Source organism: Pseudophryne corroboree, chromosome 2 (genome assembly GCF_028390025.1).
Source record: "Pseudophryne corroboree isolate aPseCor3 chromosome 2, aPseCor3.hap2, whole genome shotgun sequence".
Lineage (NCBI taxonomy): Eukaryota > Metazoa > Chordata > Amphibia > Anura > Myobatrachidae > Pseudophryne > Pseudophryne corroboree.
The window spans coordinates 1,047,414,334-1,047,433,775 of record NC_086445.1 but is presented as its reverse complement, the minus strand read 5'-3'; the positions used below and the strand labels follow the sequence as shown (position 1 = coordinate 1,047,433,775).

General features: G+C 46.3%; 1 protein-coding gene across 1 annotated transcript in view; it reads right to left on the bottom strand.

The window, feature by feature from the left end:
* SPAG17 (sperm associated antigen 17) overlaps positions 1 to 19,442 on the bottom strand; it is a 481,673-nt gene that overhangs the window by 274,117 nt on the left and 188,114 nt on the right. Inside the window, exon 3 of the mRNA XM_063956879.1 lies at positions 15,340 to 15,399. Within this exon, the coding sequence (XP_063812949.1) occupies positions 15,340 to 15,399 (60 nt within the window). The remainder of the gene's footprint in view (positions 1 to 15,339; positions 15,400 to 19,442) is intronic.

Here is a 19,442-nt window from a genome sequence, read left to right as displayed (position 1 = left end):
GGCAGCACAGGGCAGGAGACCCTAACAGTACCCCCCCCTCTGACGAGGGGTCAAAGAACCCCTACCACCGGGTTTATCGGGGAACTGCGAGAAGAAAGAGCGTATCAGTCTGGGGGCATGAAGATCACAACTGCGCACCCACGACCGCTCCTCCGGGCCATACCCCTTCCAGTGCACCAAAAATGACAGCCGACCCCGAACCACCTTGGAGTCAAGAATCCTTTCAACAACAAACTCCCTCTGGCCACGTATCAGAAGAGGGGAAGGTCTTCCACTGGAAGAAGGATTACTAATCGCCCGTTTTAAAAGGGAACAATGAAAGGTTTTATTGATACCCAAAGAACGGGGCAGATCTAACTGAAATGCCACCGGATTGATAACCCTGGTGATCTTATAAGGGCCGATGAACCGGGGGCCTAACTTATGAGATGGCAGTCTCAACTTCAAATTCTTGGTAGACAACCAGACGAAGTCTCCTAATTTGAAGCTGCAGGGTCTTTTCCGCTTATCAAAAACCCTTTTGGTCACTAATGACACAGACACAAGGGCTTTCTTCACTTTCCGCCAAATACCTCTAAGGACCGAAACCACAGAGGAACCACCAGGCGTGGAGTCCAGGGGGTCAAAAGAATTGGCCTTAGGATGATGCCCATACACACAAAGGAAGGGAGAGATCCCTGAAGCAGAGTGAGCCGCGTTGTTATAGGCAAACTCCGCCATGGACAGATGAGCAACCCAGTCAGTCTGACACTTGGAGACATAACACCTGAGGAACTGCTCCAAGGACTGGTTCACCCTTTCAGTCTGCCCATTAGACTGCGGATGGTAGCCCGACGACAAGCTGACAGAAATCTGGAGATCGGAACAAAATGCCCTCCAGAATTTGGCCACAAACTGGGATCCGCGGTCAGAGACCACATCAAGTGGCAACCCGTGGAGACGCACAACATGCAGCATAAATAATTCAGACAGGCGTCTGGCCGATGGCAGCCCAACCAGTGGAACGAAGTGCGCCATCTTCGAAAACCTGTCAACGACAACCCAGATGGCTGTCATCCCCGAGGATTTGGGCAAGTCCACCACAAAATCCATTGAAATGTGGGTCCATGGCTTAGATGGGATAGAGAGTGGATGTAATGGGCCAACCGGAACCCCTCTAGGAGTCTTATTTCGGGCACAGATGTCACATGCCCGAACCCACTGATCCACATCCTTAGCCACCGAGGGCCACCACACCGCCCTAGATAGCAACTCCCGAGTTCTGGCAATACCCGGGTGACCTGCAGACTTCTTGGCATGGAATTCCAGGAACACTCGCTGTCTTAACCTAGGAGGCACAAACAAAAGACCTACCGGAAGGTCTGGAGGAGCCTGCTCCTGTGCTCTAAGGACTAATGATAAGAGGTCCTGGGTAATGCCCACTTTAATACATGATGGGGAAACAATGGGCAACGGCTCCTCGGTGGTCTCCTGGATTGGAGCAAAACTCCGCGAGAGCGCATCAGCCTTGATGTTTTTTGACCCAGGGCGATATGTTATCAAAAAATTAAAGCGAGCAAAAAACAAAGCCCATCGTGCCTGCCTGGCATTGAGACGCTTCGCTGACTCTAAATATGCCAGATTCTTATGGTCAGTGAGAATTGAGACCACAAACTTAGCCCCCTCAAGCCAGTGTCTCCACTCCTCGAGTGCATCCTTAATAGCCAACAATTCCCGGTTACCCACGTCATAATTCATCTCGGCAGGCGAAAATTTACGGGAAAAGTAAGCACAGGGATGAAGGCGATTATCAGACACTCCCATCTGAGAAAGCACTGCCCCAATACCCATCTCAGAGGCATCCACCTCCACCACAAAAGGACGCTCTGGATCTGGGTGTCGCAGCACCTTGGCCGAAACAAATGCCCTTTTGAGACGGGCAAAAGCCGCTTTAGCCTCACAAGACCAGTGAGCAACATCCGCCCCTTTCTTAGTGAGTGCCACCAAGGGCGCCACTATAGACGAAAATCCAGCGATAAATCGTCTATAAAAATTTGCAAAGCCCAGGAAACGCTGAAGCGCCTTCAAACTAGTGGGCTGCACCCAATCCAGGACTGCCTGTACCTTGGAACCCTCCATTTGGAAACCTTCTGGGGAGATAATATATCCTAGAAATGCGATTTGCTGAGCTTCAAATTCGCACTTCTCCAGCTTCGCCCCAAGCCGGTGGTCTCTGAGTTTCTGGAGGACTAAGCGTACATGCTTCCGATGTTCCTCCAGGGAATGGGAGAAGATTAGGATGTCATCTAAGTATACAACTAAGAATCTATCCAAATATTCCCTGAGCACATCATTCATGAAATCCTGGAAGACTGCCGGGGCATTACAGAGCCCAAAAGGCATCACCAAATATTCATAATGCCCTGAGTGGGTATTAAAGGCAGTCTTCCATTCATCTCCCTCTCTTATTCGGATTAGATTGTACGCACCGCGTAGGTCAATCTTAGAAAAAATGGTGGCAGTACGAAGCTGGTCAAACAAGACCGAAATGAGAGGCAGTGGGTATGAGTTTTTAATCGTGATACGGTTCAATTCCCTGAAGTCGATGCAGGGTCGCAACGAACCGTCCTTTTTACCCACGAAGAAGAACCCCGACCCAACTGGAGACTGTGAAGGTCTGATAAATCCCTTAGCCAAGTTCTCCTGAATGTACTCTGCCATAGCCTGAGTCTCAGGACGTGACAGGGAGTACAACCTGCTCTTGGGAAGCTTAGCATTTGGCAACAAATCAATGGCACAGTCATAGGGGCGATGGGGAGGTAGTACCTCTGCAACTTTTTTGGAGAACACGTCCGCAAAATCTGCATAACACCCTGGCAATCCTGGCAAACTTAGCAGCGAGAGCCTGACTGGAAGGCTCAAGCAACTCCTGAAACAATCAGTACCACAACTAAGAATCTCCCCAGAGACCCAGTCAAATTGAGGATTGTGGGCCCTTAACCAGGGTAACCCCAACACCAATGGGGCAAAAGTACAGACAGTCACATAAAAGGACAATTTTTCAGAGTGTGTGGCTCCAATAAACAAAGAAATCTGGCTAGTGCAAGAGGTAATTTTACCTTGGGATAATGGTTCCCCGTTTAACCCACAAATCTCAATTTCCGATGCCAAGGGTACTAAGGGAACAGAGTGTTTCAGGGCGAATTGGCGGTCCATAAAAACCCCGTCGGCCCCACTGTCCACAAAGGCCTCAGTCTTGACAGTTTGACCGAGGATCTTCAAGGTCACCGGAATGATAAAAGTCTTCTTGGGAAATTCTGACTTCTGGCCTGACAGGATATTTCCCATCACCCTCAGGCCCTGAAGTTTTCCGGCTTTTCTGGGCATGATACTACCACATGACCTTTATTCCCACAGTACAAACACAACCCCTGCTGTCTCCTCCGCGTCTTCTCACGCGAGGAGAGGCGGGTAGCCCCAATCTGCATAGGCTCCTCTGAAAATTCCTCAGAGTCTGAGGTTCCCTTGGGAAGGAAGGAAATCTCAGTCTCCCTTTCAAGCCTACGCTCTCTCAGCCGTCTATCCACCCGGATGGATAACTGCATGAGCTGATCCAAGCTATCAGGCAAGGGATATTGTACCAGTTGGTCCTTTATCTGGTTAGAAAGACCTCTTCGGTACTGGTGTCTCAGGGCTGGGTCATTCCACTGGGTATCATGGGCCAACCTCCGAAACTCCGTACAGTAAACCTCAACTGGCCTTCGCCCTTGCTTAAGGATCGAAATCTGAGCCTCGGCTGAGGCCGTCTTGTCAGGGTCATCATACAACATGCCCAGTGCCGTAAAAAAAGCATCAACACTTTTAAGCGACGGACAGTCAGGCTGCAACCCATATGCCCAGACCTGTGGGTCTCCTTGTAGCAAGGAAATCACTATGCCCACCCGCTGAATCTCCGACCCAGAAGACTGAGGCCTAAGCCGGAAGTATAGCTTGCAGCTCTCCTTGAAACAAAAGAACTGCGAGCGATCTCCAGAAAAACGATCCGGGAGATTTACTTTCGGCTCCTTAACCCCTGCAGGTGCTGCTGCTGCGGGAGCTCCGCCAGCAGCCTGGGAGGTGTGCATTTTAATGGACAAATCATTAAATTGTCGAGTCAGGACCTGCACCTGATCGACCACCTGTTGCAACGTATTTTGAGGGGTATGCTCCATATTCCCACAAAATTTCAACAGGAGTATTAGGCTGCTGAATATGTTATGCACACCAGTGCCTGCAGGAAAGTACTGGTGTCAGGACTGTTATGCACTCCAGTGCCTGCAGGAATGTACTGGTGTCTGAACTGTTATGCAAAACAAATGGACTTACAGACAGACTGGGGAATATGACATAACGTACACAGAAGGTGATAGGTTAACAAAATACACACAAAGTGAACAGAGAAGCCCAGAGGCTAAGGAACTGGGTATCTCCCTTGTATTAGAACTGCTCAGATGGGAAAAGCAAGATGTTGTGTTTTAATACGTAGAGAACCCGAAATGCTGTTGCTAAGGGCAACAAACCCTAAAGGGTTACCAACGGGTGTGGCAGTAAACTCCTTGGTCAGAGATGGAATGATAGACACAAGGAGAGTCTCCACAATCCTAATTCTCACTTGCAGTGCACAGGTTCAGCTTACTGCCACTAAACTGACCCCTGACACCTAGCACAGTGAGACAGGATTAGACAGGCAAGTCTTGGAATACAGCCGCAAACTTGCTAAGTTCACAGAGTAGTAACAGAACCCCAGCAAGCTAAATGACTGACTCCAGTCTTACTGCTAGGTCTGGATTGGCAGAGTGTAATACCAAATCCCCAGGCCTATTTGCAGTAAGCAACAAACAAATACAAAGCTACACAGTACTGGCTAACTTTCAGAAACTGACTAACCAACAAAGATTTAGCAGCATCTGCTTACCCTGAGAAGAGGCCTTATAAAGCAGGTGCTGTCCACGCCCCACTCAGACCTCACAGACTGTGAGCACAAAAACCAGCACCGGATCCCCTGCCATGCACAGAGCCTATAACCACTGCACAGCAAAAGACCCGAACCGGAGTATCAGCTGCGCTCAGGTCACTCCGCTAGCACTTGTCTCCCGGTTGCCATGACGACGTGGCAGCACAGGGCAGGAGACCCTAACAATATTATCCTGTACCTGTATCTATTCTTACACCTGATATTATCCTGTACCTGTATCTATTCTTACACCTGATATTATCCTGTACCTGTATCTATTCTTACACCTGATATTATCCTGTACCTGTATCTATTCTTACACCTGATATTATCCTGTACCTGTACCTGTATCTATTCTTACACCTGATATTACCCTGTACCTGTATCTATTCTTATACCTGATATTATCCTGTACCTGTATCTATTCCTACACCTGATATTATCCTGTACCTGTATCTATTCTTACACCTGATATTATCCTGTACCTGTATCTATTCTTACACCTGATATTATCCTGTTCCTGTATCTATTCTTACACCTGATATTATCCTGTACCTGTATCTATTCTTACACCTGATATTACCCTGTACCTGTATCTATTCTTACACCTGATATTATCCTGTACCTGTATCTATTCTTACACCTGATATTACCCTGTACCTGTATCTATTCTTACACCTGATATTATCCTGTACCTGTATCTATTCCTACACCTGATATTATCCTGTACCTGTATCTATTCCTACACCTGATATTATCCTGTACCTGTATCTATTCTTACACCAGATATTATCCTGTACCTGTATCTATTCCTACACCTGATATTATCCTGTACCTGTATCTATTCCTACACCTGATATTATCCTGTACCTGTATCTATTCTTACACCTGATATTATCCTGTACCTGTATCTATCCTTACACCTGATATTATCCTGTACCTGTATCTATTCTTACACCTGATATTACCCTGTACTTGTATCTATTCTTACACCTGATATTATCCTGTACCTGTATCTATTCTTACACCTGATATTATCCTGTACCTGTATCTATTCCTACACCTGATATTATCCTGTACCTGTATCTATTCTTACACCTGGGATTATCCTGTACCAGTATCTATTCTTACACCTGATATTATCCTGTACCTGTATATATTGTTACACCTGATATTACCCTGTACCTGTATCTATTCTTACACCCGATATTATCCTGTACCTGTATCTATTCTTACACCTGTTATTATCCTGTACCTGTATCTATTCTTACACCTGATATTATCCTGTACCTGTATAAATTGTTACACCTGATATTATCCTGTACCTGTATCTATTCTTACACCTGGGATTATCCTGTACCTGTATCTATTCCTACACCTGATATTATCCTGTACCTGTATCTATTCTTACACCTGATATTATCCTGTACCTGTATCTATTCTTACACCTGATATTATCCTGTACCTGTATCTATTCTTACACCTGATATTATCCTGTACCTGTATCTATTCCTTACACCTGATATTATCCTGTACCTGTATCTATTCTTACACCTGATATTATCCTGTACCTGTATCTATTCCTTACACCTGATATTATCCTGTACCTGTATCTATTCTTACACCTGATATTATCCTGTACCTGTATCTATTCTTACACCTGATATTATCCTGTACCTGTATCTATTCCTACACCTGATATTACCCTGTACCTGTATCTATTCTTACACCTGATATTATCCTGTACCTGTATCTATTCTTACACCTGATATTACCCTGTACCTGTATCTATTCTTACACCTGGGATTATCCTGTACCTGTATCTATTCTTACACCTGATATTATCCTGTACCTGTATCTATTCTTACACCTGATATTATCCTGTACCTGTATCTATTCCTACACCTGATATTATCCTGTACCTGTATCTATTCTTACACCTGATATTATCCTGTACCTGTATCTATTCTTACACCTGATATTATCATGTACCTGTATCTATTCTTACACCTGATATTATCCTGTACCTGTATCTATTCTTACACCTGATATTATCCTGTACCTGTATCTATTCCTACACCTGATATTATACTGTACCTGTATCTATTCTTACACCTGATATTACCCTGTACCTGTATCTATTCCTACACCTGATATTATCCTGTACCTGTATCTATTCTTACACCTGATATTATCCTGTACCTGTATCTATTCCTACACCTGATATTATCCTGTACCTGTATCTATTCTTACACCTGATATTATCCTGTACCTGTATCTATTCTTACACATGATATTATCCTGTACCTGTATCTATTCCTACACCTGATATTATCCTGTACCTGTATCTATTCTTACACCTGATATTATCCTGTACCTGTATCTATTCTTACACCTGATATTACCCTGTACCTGTATCTATTCTTACACCTGATATTACCCTGTACCTGTATCTATTCTTACACCTGATATTACCCTGTACCTGTATCTATTCTTACACCTGGGATTATCCTGTACCTGTATCTATTCTTACACCTGATATTATCCTGTACCTGTATCTATTCTTACACCTGATATTATCCTGTACCTGTATCTATTCCTACACCTGATATTATCCTGTACCTGTATCTATTCCTACACCTGGGATTATCCTGTACATCACATGCTTTGCGCAGAATATTTGTGTGTAAAATCACAAGTTGGCCGCTGCGCTCCCTGGGTCTGTATGTGACAGAGTATAACATGTACATAGTCTGTAATGTATTCCCATAGGGAAACGCTGGCAGCGGCTCATTATTGATGTGTGTGTTATTACAAGCAATGAGTAGCCGGCACACAGCTGTAATTATCAGCCACTTCCCCAGGCCTGTCCTCCCGGGCTCGCTTCCGACAGGCCTGCTGAGTGACGAGTCCCAGTGTGTTTCATCTGCAGCAGATCTTTCAGAACGCGGTCAGGAGAATGACACTAATCATGTTATAGTGCCGGTCGCTGATAACTGTGCACAGTGTACAAATCCTGCCACTTCTCCCAGCGGCAGACAGCGTAATTACCCAGCGTTACCCTCTCCTGACCACAGGGGGCATGCCATACACACTAACCGGCCAGCGTAATTACCCAGCATTACCCTCTCCTGTCTACAGGGGGCATGCCATACACACTAACCAGCCAGCGTAATTACCCAGCATTACCCTCTCCTGACCACAGGGTGCATGCCATCCACACTAACCGGCCAGCGTAATTACCCAGCATTACCCTCTCCTGGCCATAGGGGGCATGCCATACACACAGCACACTAACCGGCCAGCGTAATTACCCAGCATTACCCTCTCCTGTCTACAGGGGGCATGCCATACACACTAACCAGCCAGCGTAATTACCCAGCATTACCCTTTCCTGACCACAGGGTGCATGCCATCCACACTAACCGGCCAGCGTAATTACCCAGCATTACCCTCTCCTGGCCATAGGGGGCATGCCATACACACAGCACACTAACCGGCCAGCGTAATTACCCAGCATTACCCTCTCCTGACCACAGGGTGCATGCCATCCACACTAACCGGCCAGCGTAATTACCCAGCATTACCCTCTCCTAGCCATAGGGGGCATGCCATACACACAGCACACTAACCGGCCAGCGTAATTACCCAGCATTACCCTCTCCTGACCACAGGGGGCATGCCATACACACAGCACACTAACCTGCCAGCGTAATTAGCCAGCATTACGCTCTCCTGACCACAGGGGACATGCCATACACACAGCACACTAACCGGCCAGCACAATTACCCAGCATTACCCTCTCCTGACCACAGGGGGCATGCCATACACACAGCACACTAACCGGCCAGCGTAATTACCCAGCATTACCCTCTCCTGACCACAGGGGGCATGCCATACACACAGCACACTAACCGGCCAACATGGCACAGGGCACAGCGCCCGCATCTGACTGACCAGGTGTAGTCATGCTGCCCTGAGTATAAGCCCAAGGAAGTGATGGGAAAAATTTCTCAGTCTCTGAGTATTGGATGTACGTATCATCATCATATGTTCTTATGGATGTATGGATGACAGCACAGCACCACTTCTCGTGTCCCGGTATGCTGAGTCTAAGTCTCAGTGTATGTTATTATTCTGGATGTATGGACAGCAGCACAGCACCACTTCTCGTGTCCCAATATGCTGAGTGTAAGTCTCAGTGTATGTTATTATTCTGGAAGTATGGACAGCAGCACAGCACCACTTCTCGTGTCCTGGTATGCTGAGTGTAAGTCTCAGTGTATGTTATTCTGAAAGTACAGGCAGCAGCACAGCACCACTTCTTGTGTCCCGACATGCTGAATGTAGGTCTCAGTATACGTTCTTACTATGTAAATATGGATGACAGCACAGCACCACTTCTCGTATCCCGGTATGGTAAGTGTAAGTCTCTGTATGTGTTCTTATTCTGGAAATATGGACGGCAGCACAGCACCACTTCTCGTGTCCTGGTATGCGGAGTGTAAGTCTTGGTATATGTTCTTATTCTGGAAGTATGGATGGCAGCCCAGCACCACTTCTCATGTCCCTGTATGCGGAGTGTAAGTCTCGGTATGTGTTCTTATTCTGGAAGTATGGACAGCAGCACAGCACCACTACTCGTGTTCCAGTATTCTGAGTATAAATGTCACTCTGTTATTCTATATGTATGGACGGCAGCACAGCACCACTTCTTGTGTCCCAGTATTCTGAATATAAATCTCAATGTGTTATTCTAAATGTATGGACGGCAACACAACACCGCTTTGTGTGTTTTCTATGCTGAGTGTAAATCTTGGTATATGTCCTTATTCTGTATGTATGGGTGGCAGCACAGCACCACTTTTTGTGTCCCAGTATTCTGAGTATAAATATCAGTATGTTACTCTGTACGTATGGACGGCAGCACAGCACCACTTCTTGTGTCCAAGTATTTTGAGTATGAATCTCAGTATGTTATTCTGTATGTTATTCTGTATGTATGGACAGCAGCACAGCACCACTTCTTGTGTCCCAGTATTCTGAGTAAAAATCTCAGTATGTTATTTTGTATGTATGGACAGCAACACAGCACCACTTCTTGTGTCCCAGTATTCTGAGTATAAATCTCAGTATGTTATTCTGTATGTATGGACAGCAGCACAGCACCACTTCTTGTGTCCCAGTATTCTGAGTATAAATCTCAGTATGTTATTCTGTATGTATGGACAGCAGCACAGCACCACTTCTTGTGTCCCGGTATGCGGAGACTAAGTCTCGGTATATGTTCTTATTCTGGAAGTATGGACGACAGCACAGCATCACTTCTCGTGTCCTGTTATTCGGAGTGCAAGTCTCAGTATATGTTCTTATTCTGGAAGTATGGACGGCAGCACAGCACCAATTTTTGTGTCCCAGTATTATGAGTATAAATCTCAGTGTGTTATTCTGTATGTATGGACGGCAGCACAGCACCACTTCTTGTGTCCCAGTATTCTGAATATAAATATCAATGTGTTATTCTAAATGTATGGACGGCAACACAACACCGCTTTGTGTGTTTTCTATGCTGAGTGTAAATCTCGGTATATATGTCCTTATTCTGTATGTATGGGTGGCAGCACAGCACCACTTTTTGTGTCCCAGTATTCTGAGTATAAATAACAGTATGTTACTCTGTACGTATGGACGGCAGCACAGCACCACTTCTTGTGTCCAAGTATTTTGAGTATAAATCTCAGTATGTTATTCTGTATGTTATTCTGTATGTATGGACAGCAGCACAGCACCACTTCTTGTGTCCCAGTATTCTGAGTAAAAATCTCAGTATGTTATTTTGTATGTATGGACAGCAACACAGCACCACTTCTTGTGTCCCAGTATTCTGAGTATAAATCTCAGTATGTTATTCTGTATGTATGGACAGCAGCACAGCACCACTTCTCGTGTCCCAGTATTCTGAGTATAAATCTCAGTATGTTATTCTGTATGTATGGACAGCAGCACAGCACCACTTCTTGTGTCCCAGTATTCTGAGTATAAATCTCAGTATGTTATTCTGTATGTATGGACAGCAGCACAGCACCACTTCTTGTGTCCCAGTATTCTGAGTATAAATCTCAGTATGTTATTCTGTATGTATGGACAGCAGCACAGCACCACTTCTTGTGTCCCAGTATTCTGAGTATAAATCTCAGTATGTTATTCTGTATGTATGGACAGCAGCACAGCACCACTTCTTGTGTCCCAGTATTCTGAGTATAAATCTCAGTATGTTATTCTGTATGTATGGACAGCAGCACAGCACCACTTCTTGTGTTTTCCGGTATGCTGAGTTTAAGTCTCGGTATATCTTCTTATGCTGTACGTATTGACGGCAGCACAGCACCACTTCTTGTGTTCTCTATGCTGAGTGTAAATCTCGGTATATGTCCTTATTCTGTATGTATGGACAGCAGCACAGCACCACTTCTTGTGTCCCGGTATGGTAAGTGTAAGTCTCTGTATGTGTTCTTATTCTGGAAATATGGACGGCAGCACAGCACCACTTCTCGTGTCCTGGTATGCGGAGTGTAAGTCTTGGTATATGTTCTTATTCTGGAAGTATGGATGGCAGCACAGCACCACTTCTCATGTCCCGGTATGCGGAGTGTAAGTCTCGGTATGTGTTCTTATTCTGGAAGTATGGACAGCAGCACAGTACCACTACTCGTGTTCCAGTATTCTGAGTATAAATGTCAGTATGTTATTCTATATGTATGGACGGCAGCACAGCACCACTTCTTGTGTCCCAGTATTCTGAGTATAAATGTCAGTATGTTATTCTGTATGTATGGACGGCAGCACAGCACCACTTTGTGTGTCCTGGTATGCGGAGTGTAAGTCTCAGTATATGTTTTTATTCTGTATGTATGGACGGCAGCACAGCACCACTTCTTGTGTCCCACTATTCTGAGTATAAATCTCAGTATGTTATTCTGTATGTATGGATGGCAGCACAGCACCACTTCTTGTGTCCCGGTATTTTGAGTATAAATCTCAGTATGTTATTCTGTACATATGGACAGCAGCACAGCACCACTTCTTGTGTCCTGGTATGCGGAGTGTAAGTCTCGGTATATGTTCTTATTCTGGAAGTATGGGCGGCAGCACAGCATCACTTATCGTGTCCCAGTATTCTGAGTATAAATCTCAGTATGTTATTCTGTATGTATGGACGGCAGCACAGTACCACTTCTTGTGTCTCAGTATTCTGAGTATAAATCTCAATGTGTTATTCTAAATGTATGGATGGCAACACAGCACCGCTTTGTGTGTTCTCTATGCTGAGTGTAAATCTCAGTATATGTCCTTATTCTGTATGTATGGATGGCAGCACAGCACCACTTTTTGTGTCCCGGTATTCTGAGTATAAATGTCAGTATGTTACTCCGTATGTATGGACGGCAGCACACCACCAATTCTCGTGTCCTGGTATGCGGAGTGTAAGTCTCAGTATATGTTCTTATTCTGTATGTATGGATGGCAGCACAGCACCACTTCTTGTGTTCTCTATGCTGAGTATAAATCTCTGTATATGTTCTTATTCTGTATGTATGGACGGCAGCACAGCACCACTTCTTGTGTCCCACTATTCTGAGTATAAATCTCAGTATGTTATTCTGTACGTATGGACGGCAGCACAACACCACTTCTCGTGTCCCGGTATGCGGAGACTAAGTCTCGGTATATGTTCTTATTCTGGAAGTATGGACGACAGCACAGCATCACTTCTCGTGTCCTGTTATTCGGAGTGCAAGTCTCAGTATATGTTCTTATTCTGGAAGTATGGACGGCAGCACAGCACCAATTTTTGTGTCCCAGTATTATGAGTATAAATCTCAGTGTGTTATTCTGTATGTATGGACGGCAGCACAGCACCACTTCTTGTGTCCCAGTATTCTGAATATAAATATCAATGTGTTATTCTAAATGTATGGACGGCAACACAACACCGCTTTGTGTGTTTTCTATGCTGAGTGTAAATCTCGGTATATATGTCCTTATTCTGTATGTATGGGTGGCAGCACAGCACCACTTTTTGTGTCCCAGTATTCTGAGTATAAATAACAGTATGTTACTCTGTACGTATGGACGGCAGCACAGCACCACTTCTTGTGTCCAAGTATTTTGAGTATAAATCTCAGTATGTTATTCTGTATGTTATTCTGTATGTATGGACAGCAGCACAGCACCACTTCTTGTGTCCCAGTATTCTGAGTAAAAATCTCAGTATGTTATTTTGTATGTATGGACAGCAACACAGCACCACTTCTTGTGTCCCAGTATTCTGAGTATAAATCTCAGTATGTTATTCTGTATGTATGGACAGCAGCACAGCACCACTTCTCGTGTCCCAGTATTCTGAGTATAAATCTCAGTATGTTATTCTGTATGTATGGACAGCAGCACAGCACCACTTCTTGTGTCCCAGTATTCTGAGTATAAATCTCAGTATGTTATTCTGTATGTATGGACAGCAGCACAGCACCACTTCTTGTGTCCCAGTATTCTGAGTATAAATCTCAGTATGTTATTCTGTATGTATGGACAGCAGCACAGCACCACTTCTTGTGTCCCAGTATTCTGAGTATAAATCTCAGTATGTTATTCTGTATGTATGGACAGCAGCACAGCACCACTTCTTGTGTCCCAGTATTCTGAGTATAAATCTCAGTATGTTATTCTGTATGTATGGACAGCAGCACAGCACCACTTCTTGTGTCCCAGTATTCTGAGTATAAATCTCAGTATGTTATTCTGTATGTATGGACAGCAGCACAGCACCACTTCTTGTGTCCCAGTATTCTGAGTATAAATCTCAGTATGTTATTCTGTATGTATGGACAGCAGCACAGCACCACTTCTTGTGTCCCAGTATTCTGAGTATAAATCTCAGTATGTTATTCTGTATGTATGGACAGCAGCACAGCACCACTTCTTGTGTCCCAGTATTCTGAGTATAAATCTCAGTATGTTATTCTGTATGTATGGACAGCAGCACAGCACCACTTCTTGTGTCCCAGTATTCTGAGTATAAATCTCAGTATGTTATTCTGTATGTATGGACAGCAGCACAGCACCACTTCTTGTGTCCCAGTATTCTGAGTATAAATCTCAGTATGTTATTCTGTATGTATGGACAGCAGCACAGCACCACTTCTTGTGTCCCAGTATTCTGAGTATAAATCTCAGTATGTTATTCTGTATGTATGGACAGCAGCACAGCAGCACTTCTTGTGTTTTCCGGTATGCTGAGTTTAAGTCTCGGTATATCTTCTTATGCTGTACGTATTGACGGCAGCACAGCACCACTTCTTGTGTTCTCTATGCTGAGTGTAAATCTCGGTATATGTCCTTATTCTGTACGTATGGACAGCAGCACAGCACCACTTCTTGTGTTTTCCGGTATGCTGAGTGTGAGTCTGAAGGCTGAATGAAATTACAATTGTGAGCGCACTACTGGGTTCTATATATCTAAATGCCACTGTGATGAACTGCGCTCTGTAATTGTACTACAACGCAGATAGATATTTCTTATTTATGTTTTTATTTGAATACATTGTGCTGTTGTGTTTAAGGCTCTGCGCTATATTGTGTTATTTATAGCACCTGCCTGAGATTGCGGTCTATGAATATCTCTGCTGGTTTAACATCGTCCTAAGACCACAGAGCTTGCACTTGAAAGTGATGCGTGTGTACAGCCGCCTGATAGAGAAGAGTGGGGGTCTCACAGTCATACGCTCAGCGCGGGGAGGACCCCCAGTAGCTCCTGTAATTACACACAGAGATTTCCCAGACCTTGCTGCAGGCTGTGACTGAGCCAATTACATCCCCTGACACTATTTTTTTTCTCCTTTTTAAATAACAACCTCGTAAATAACATGTAAACGTGTGCTTGTGCAGCAACTCTGTCCGGTACATGTGGGGTTAAACCAATAAACTTAACAATCGAGCATGTGTTAAATGAGTCCGGGGGGATGGCTGCGAATACCACTCCGGCATTCCCCCGTTCCCGACCGCAGCTAGAAGGCAGTATTGTTTATATTGACATACATAAAAATTTATGGGGCATCTCCGGGTGAAAACGCAGGCACAATATTTTGGTACCACGCAGTTTGCTGACCCCGGGGCCTGTGAAACGTGTTAATAAAAGGGTTGTAAGCACTGGTATAAATAATCAGGGTGTTTTATGGCTCTGTGCATGTGGAGGTAACCCTCCGTAAGACCCAGGTACTGTCCATCACTGCTCAATGGAGCCAAAAACATAGAGGGGCTTGTAATGTTTACACCACAGTAACTGGCGGAGCCAAATACCAACTCTCACCTCGTAATACTGCGGACTGTCTTTCATTTTCTTTGTCTTTGGATTTCCAAGTTCATAAACCTAAAATGCAAATAATAACTATTTAAAAATCAAACATATATAATCTAAACTGCATATATAGGAGCATAGACTGGGGATAGTAGGAGCATAGACTGGGGATAGTAGAGGCATAGACTGGGGATAGTAGAGGCATAGACTGGGGATAGTAGAGGCATAGACTGGGGATAGTAGGGGCATAGACTGGGGATAGTAGAGGCATAGACTGGGGATAGTAGGAGCACAGACTGGGGATAGTAGGGGCATAGACTGGGGATAGTAGAAGCATAGACTGGGGATAGTAGGGGCATAGACTGGGGATAGTAGGAGCACAGACTGGGGATAGTAGGAGCAAAGACTGGGGATAGTAGGGGCATAGACTGGGGATAGTAGGGGCATAGACTGGGAACAGTAGGGGCATAGACTGGGAACAGTAGAGGCATAGACTGGAGATAGTAGGAGCATAGACTGGGGATAGTAGGAGCATAGACTGGGGATAGTAGGAGCAAAGACTGGGGATAGTAGGGGCATAGACTGAGGATAGTAGGGGCATAGACTGGGGACAGTAGAGGCATAGACTGGAGATAGTAGGAGCATAGACTGGGGATAGTAGGAGCATAGACTGGGGATAGTAGGGGCATAGACTGGGGATAGTAGGGGCATAGACTGGGGATAGTAGGGGCATAGACTGGGAACAGTAGGGGCATAGACTGGGAACAGTAGGGGCATAGACTGGGAACAGTAGGGGCATAGACTGGGAACAGTAGGGGCATAGACTGGGGATAGTAGAGGCATAGACTGGGGATAGTAGGAGCATAGACTGGGGATAGTAGGAGCATAGACTGGGGATAGTAGGAGCACAGACTGGGGATAGTAGGGGCATAGACTGGGAACAGTAGGGGCATAGACTGGGAACAGTAGGGGCATAGACTGGGGATAGTAGGGGCATAGACTGGGGATAGTAGGAGCACAGACTGGGGATAGTAGGGGCATAGACTGGGGATAGTAGGGGCATAGACTGGGGATAGTAGGAGCATAGACTGGGGATAGTAGGAGCACAGACTGGGGATAGTAGGGGCATAGACTGGGAACAGTAGGGGCATAGACTGGGAACAGTAGGGGCATAGACTGGGAACAGTAGGGGCATAGACTGGGGATAGTAGAGGCATAGACTGGGGATAGTAGGAGCATAGACTGGGGATAGTAGGGGCATAGACTGAGGATAGTAGGGGCATAGACTGGGGATAGTAGGAGCATAGACTGGGGATAGTAGGAGCATAGACTGGGGATAGTAGGAGCACAGACTGGGGATAGTAGGGGCATAGACTGGGAACAGTAGGGGCATAGACTGGGAACAGTAGGGGCATAGACTGGGAACAGTAGGGGCATAGACTGGGGATAGTAGAGGCATAGACTGGGGATAGTAGGGGCATAGACTGGGGATAGTAGGGGCATAGACTGGGGATAGTAGAGGCATAGACTGGGGATAGTAGAGGCATAGACTGGGGATAGTAGGGGCATAGACTGGGGATAGTAGGGGCATAGACTGGGGATAGTAGGGGCATAGACTGGGGATAGTAGGGGCATAGACTGGGGATAGTAGAGGCATAGACTGGGGATAGTAGGGGCATAGACTGAGGATAGTAGGGGCATAGACTGGGGATAGTAGGGGCATAGACTGGGGATAGTAGGGGCATAGACTGGGGATAGTAGGGGCATAGACTGGGGATAGTAGGGGCATAGACTGGGGATAGTAGGGGCATAGACTGGGGATAGTAGGGGCATAGACTGGGGATAGTAGTGGCATAGACTGGGGATAGTAGGGGCATAGACTGGGGATAGTAGGGGCATAGACTGGGGATAGTAGGGGCATAGACTGTGGATAGTAGGGGCATAGACTGTGGATAGTAGAGGCACAGACTGGGGATAGTAGGGGCACAGACTGGGGATAGTAGGGGCACAGACTGGGGACAGTAGGAGCATAGACTGGGGATAGTAGGAGCATAGACTGGGGATAGTAGGGGCATAGACTGGGGATAGTAGGGGCATAGACTGGGAACAGTAGGGGCATAGACTGGGAACAGTAGGGGCATATACTGGGGATAGTAGGGGCATAGACTGGGGATAGTAGGAGCATAGACTAGGGATAGTAGGGACATAGACTGGGGATAGTAGGGGCATAGACTGGGGATAGTAGGGGCATAGACTGGGGATAGTAGGGGCATAGACTGAGGATAGTAGGGGCATAGACTGGGGACAGTAGAGGCATAGACTGGAGATAGTAGGAGCATAGACTGGGGATAGTAGGGGCATAGACTGGGGATAGTAGGGGCATAGACTGGGGATAGTAGGGGCATAGACTGGGAACAGTAGGGGCATAGACTGGGAACAGTAGGGGCATAGACTGGGAACAGTAGGGGCATAGACTGGGGATAGTAGAGGCATAGACTGGGGATAGTAGGAGCATAGACTGGGGATAGTAGGAGCATAGACTGGGGATAGTAGGAGCACAGACTGGGGATAGTAGGGGCATAGACTGGGAACAGTAGGGGCATAGACTGGGAACAGTAGGGGCATAGACTGGGGATAGTAGGGGCATAGACTGGGGATAGTAGGAGCACAGACTGGGGATAGTAGGGGCATAGACTGGGGATAGTAGGGGCATAGACTGGGGATAGTAGGAGCATAGACTGGGGATAGTAGGAGCACAGACTGGGGATAGTAGGGGCATAGACTGGGAACAGTAGGGGCATAGACTGGGAACAGTAGGGGCATAGACTGGGAACAGTAGGGGCATAGACTGGGGATAGTAGAGGCATAGACTGGGGATAGTAGGAGCATAGACTGGGGATAGTAGGGGCATAGACTGAGGATAGTAGGGGCATAGACTGGGGATAGTAGGAGCATAGACTGGGGATAGTAGGAGCATAGACTGGGGATAGTAGGAGCACAGACTGGGGATAGTAGGGGCATAGACTGGGAACAGTAGGGGCATAGACTGGGAACAGTAGGGGCATAGACTGGGAACAGTAGGGGCATAGACTGGGGATAGTAGAGGCATAGACTGGGGATAGTAGGGGCATAGACTGGGGATAGTAGGGGCATAGACTGGGGATAGTAGGGGCATAGACTGGGGATAGTAGAGGCATAGACTGGGGATAGTAGAGGCATAGACTGGGGATAGTAGGGGCATAGACTGGGGATAGTAGGGGCATAGACTGGGGATAGTAGGGGCATAGACTGGGGATAGTAGGGGCATAGACTGGGGATAGTAGAGGCATAGACTGGGGATAGTAGGGGCATAGACTGAGGATAGTAGGGGCATAGACTGGGGATAGTAGGGGCATAGACTGGGGATAGTAGGGGCATAGACTGGGGATAGTAGGGGCATAGACTGGGGATAGTAGGGGCATAGACTGGGGATAGTAGGGGCATAGACTGGGGATAGTAGGGGCATAGACTGGGGATAGTAGGGGCATAGACTGGGGATAGTAGTGGCATAGACTGGGGATAGTAGGGGCATAGACTGGGGATAGTAGGGGCATAGACTGGGGATAGTAGGGGCATAGACTGTGGATAGTAGGGGCATAGACTGTGGATAGTAGAGGCACAGACTGGGGATAGTAGGGGCACAGACTGGGGATAGTAGGGGCACAGACTGGGGACAGTAGGAGCATAGACTGGGGATAGTAGGGGCATAGACTGGGGATAGTAGGGGCATAGACTGGGAACAGTAGGGGCATAGACTGGGAACAGTAGGGGCATATACTGGGGATAGTAGGGGCATAGACTGGGGATAGTAGGAGCATAGACTAGGGATAGTAGGGACATAGACTGGGGATAGTAGGGGCATAGACTGGGGATAGTAGGGGCATAGACTGGGGATAGTAGGAGCATAGACTGGGGATAGTAGGGACATAGACTGGGAACAGTAGGGGCATAGACTGGGGATAGTAGGGGCATAGACTGGGGATAGTAGGGGCATAGACTGGGGATAGTAGGGGCATAGACTGGGAACAGTAGGGGCATAGACTGGGGATAGTAGGAGCATAGACTGGGGTTAGTAG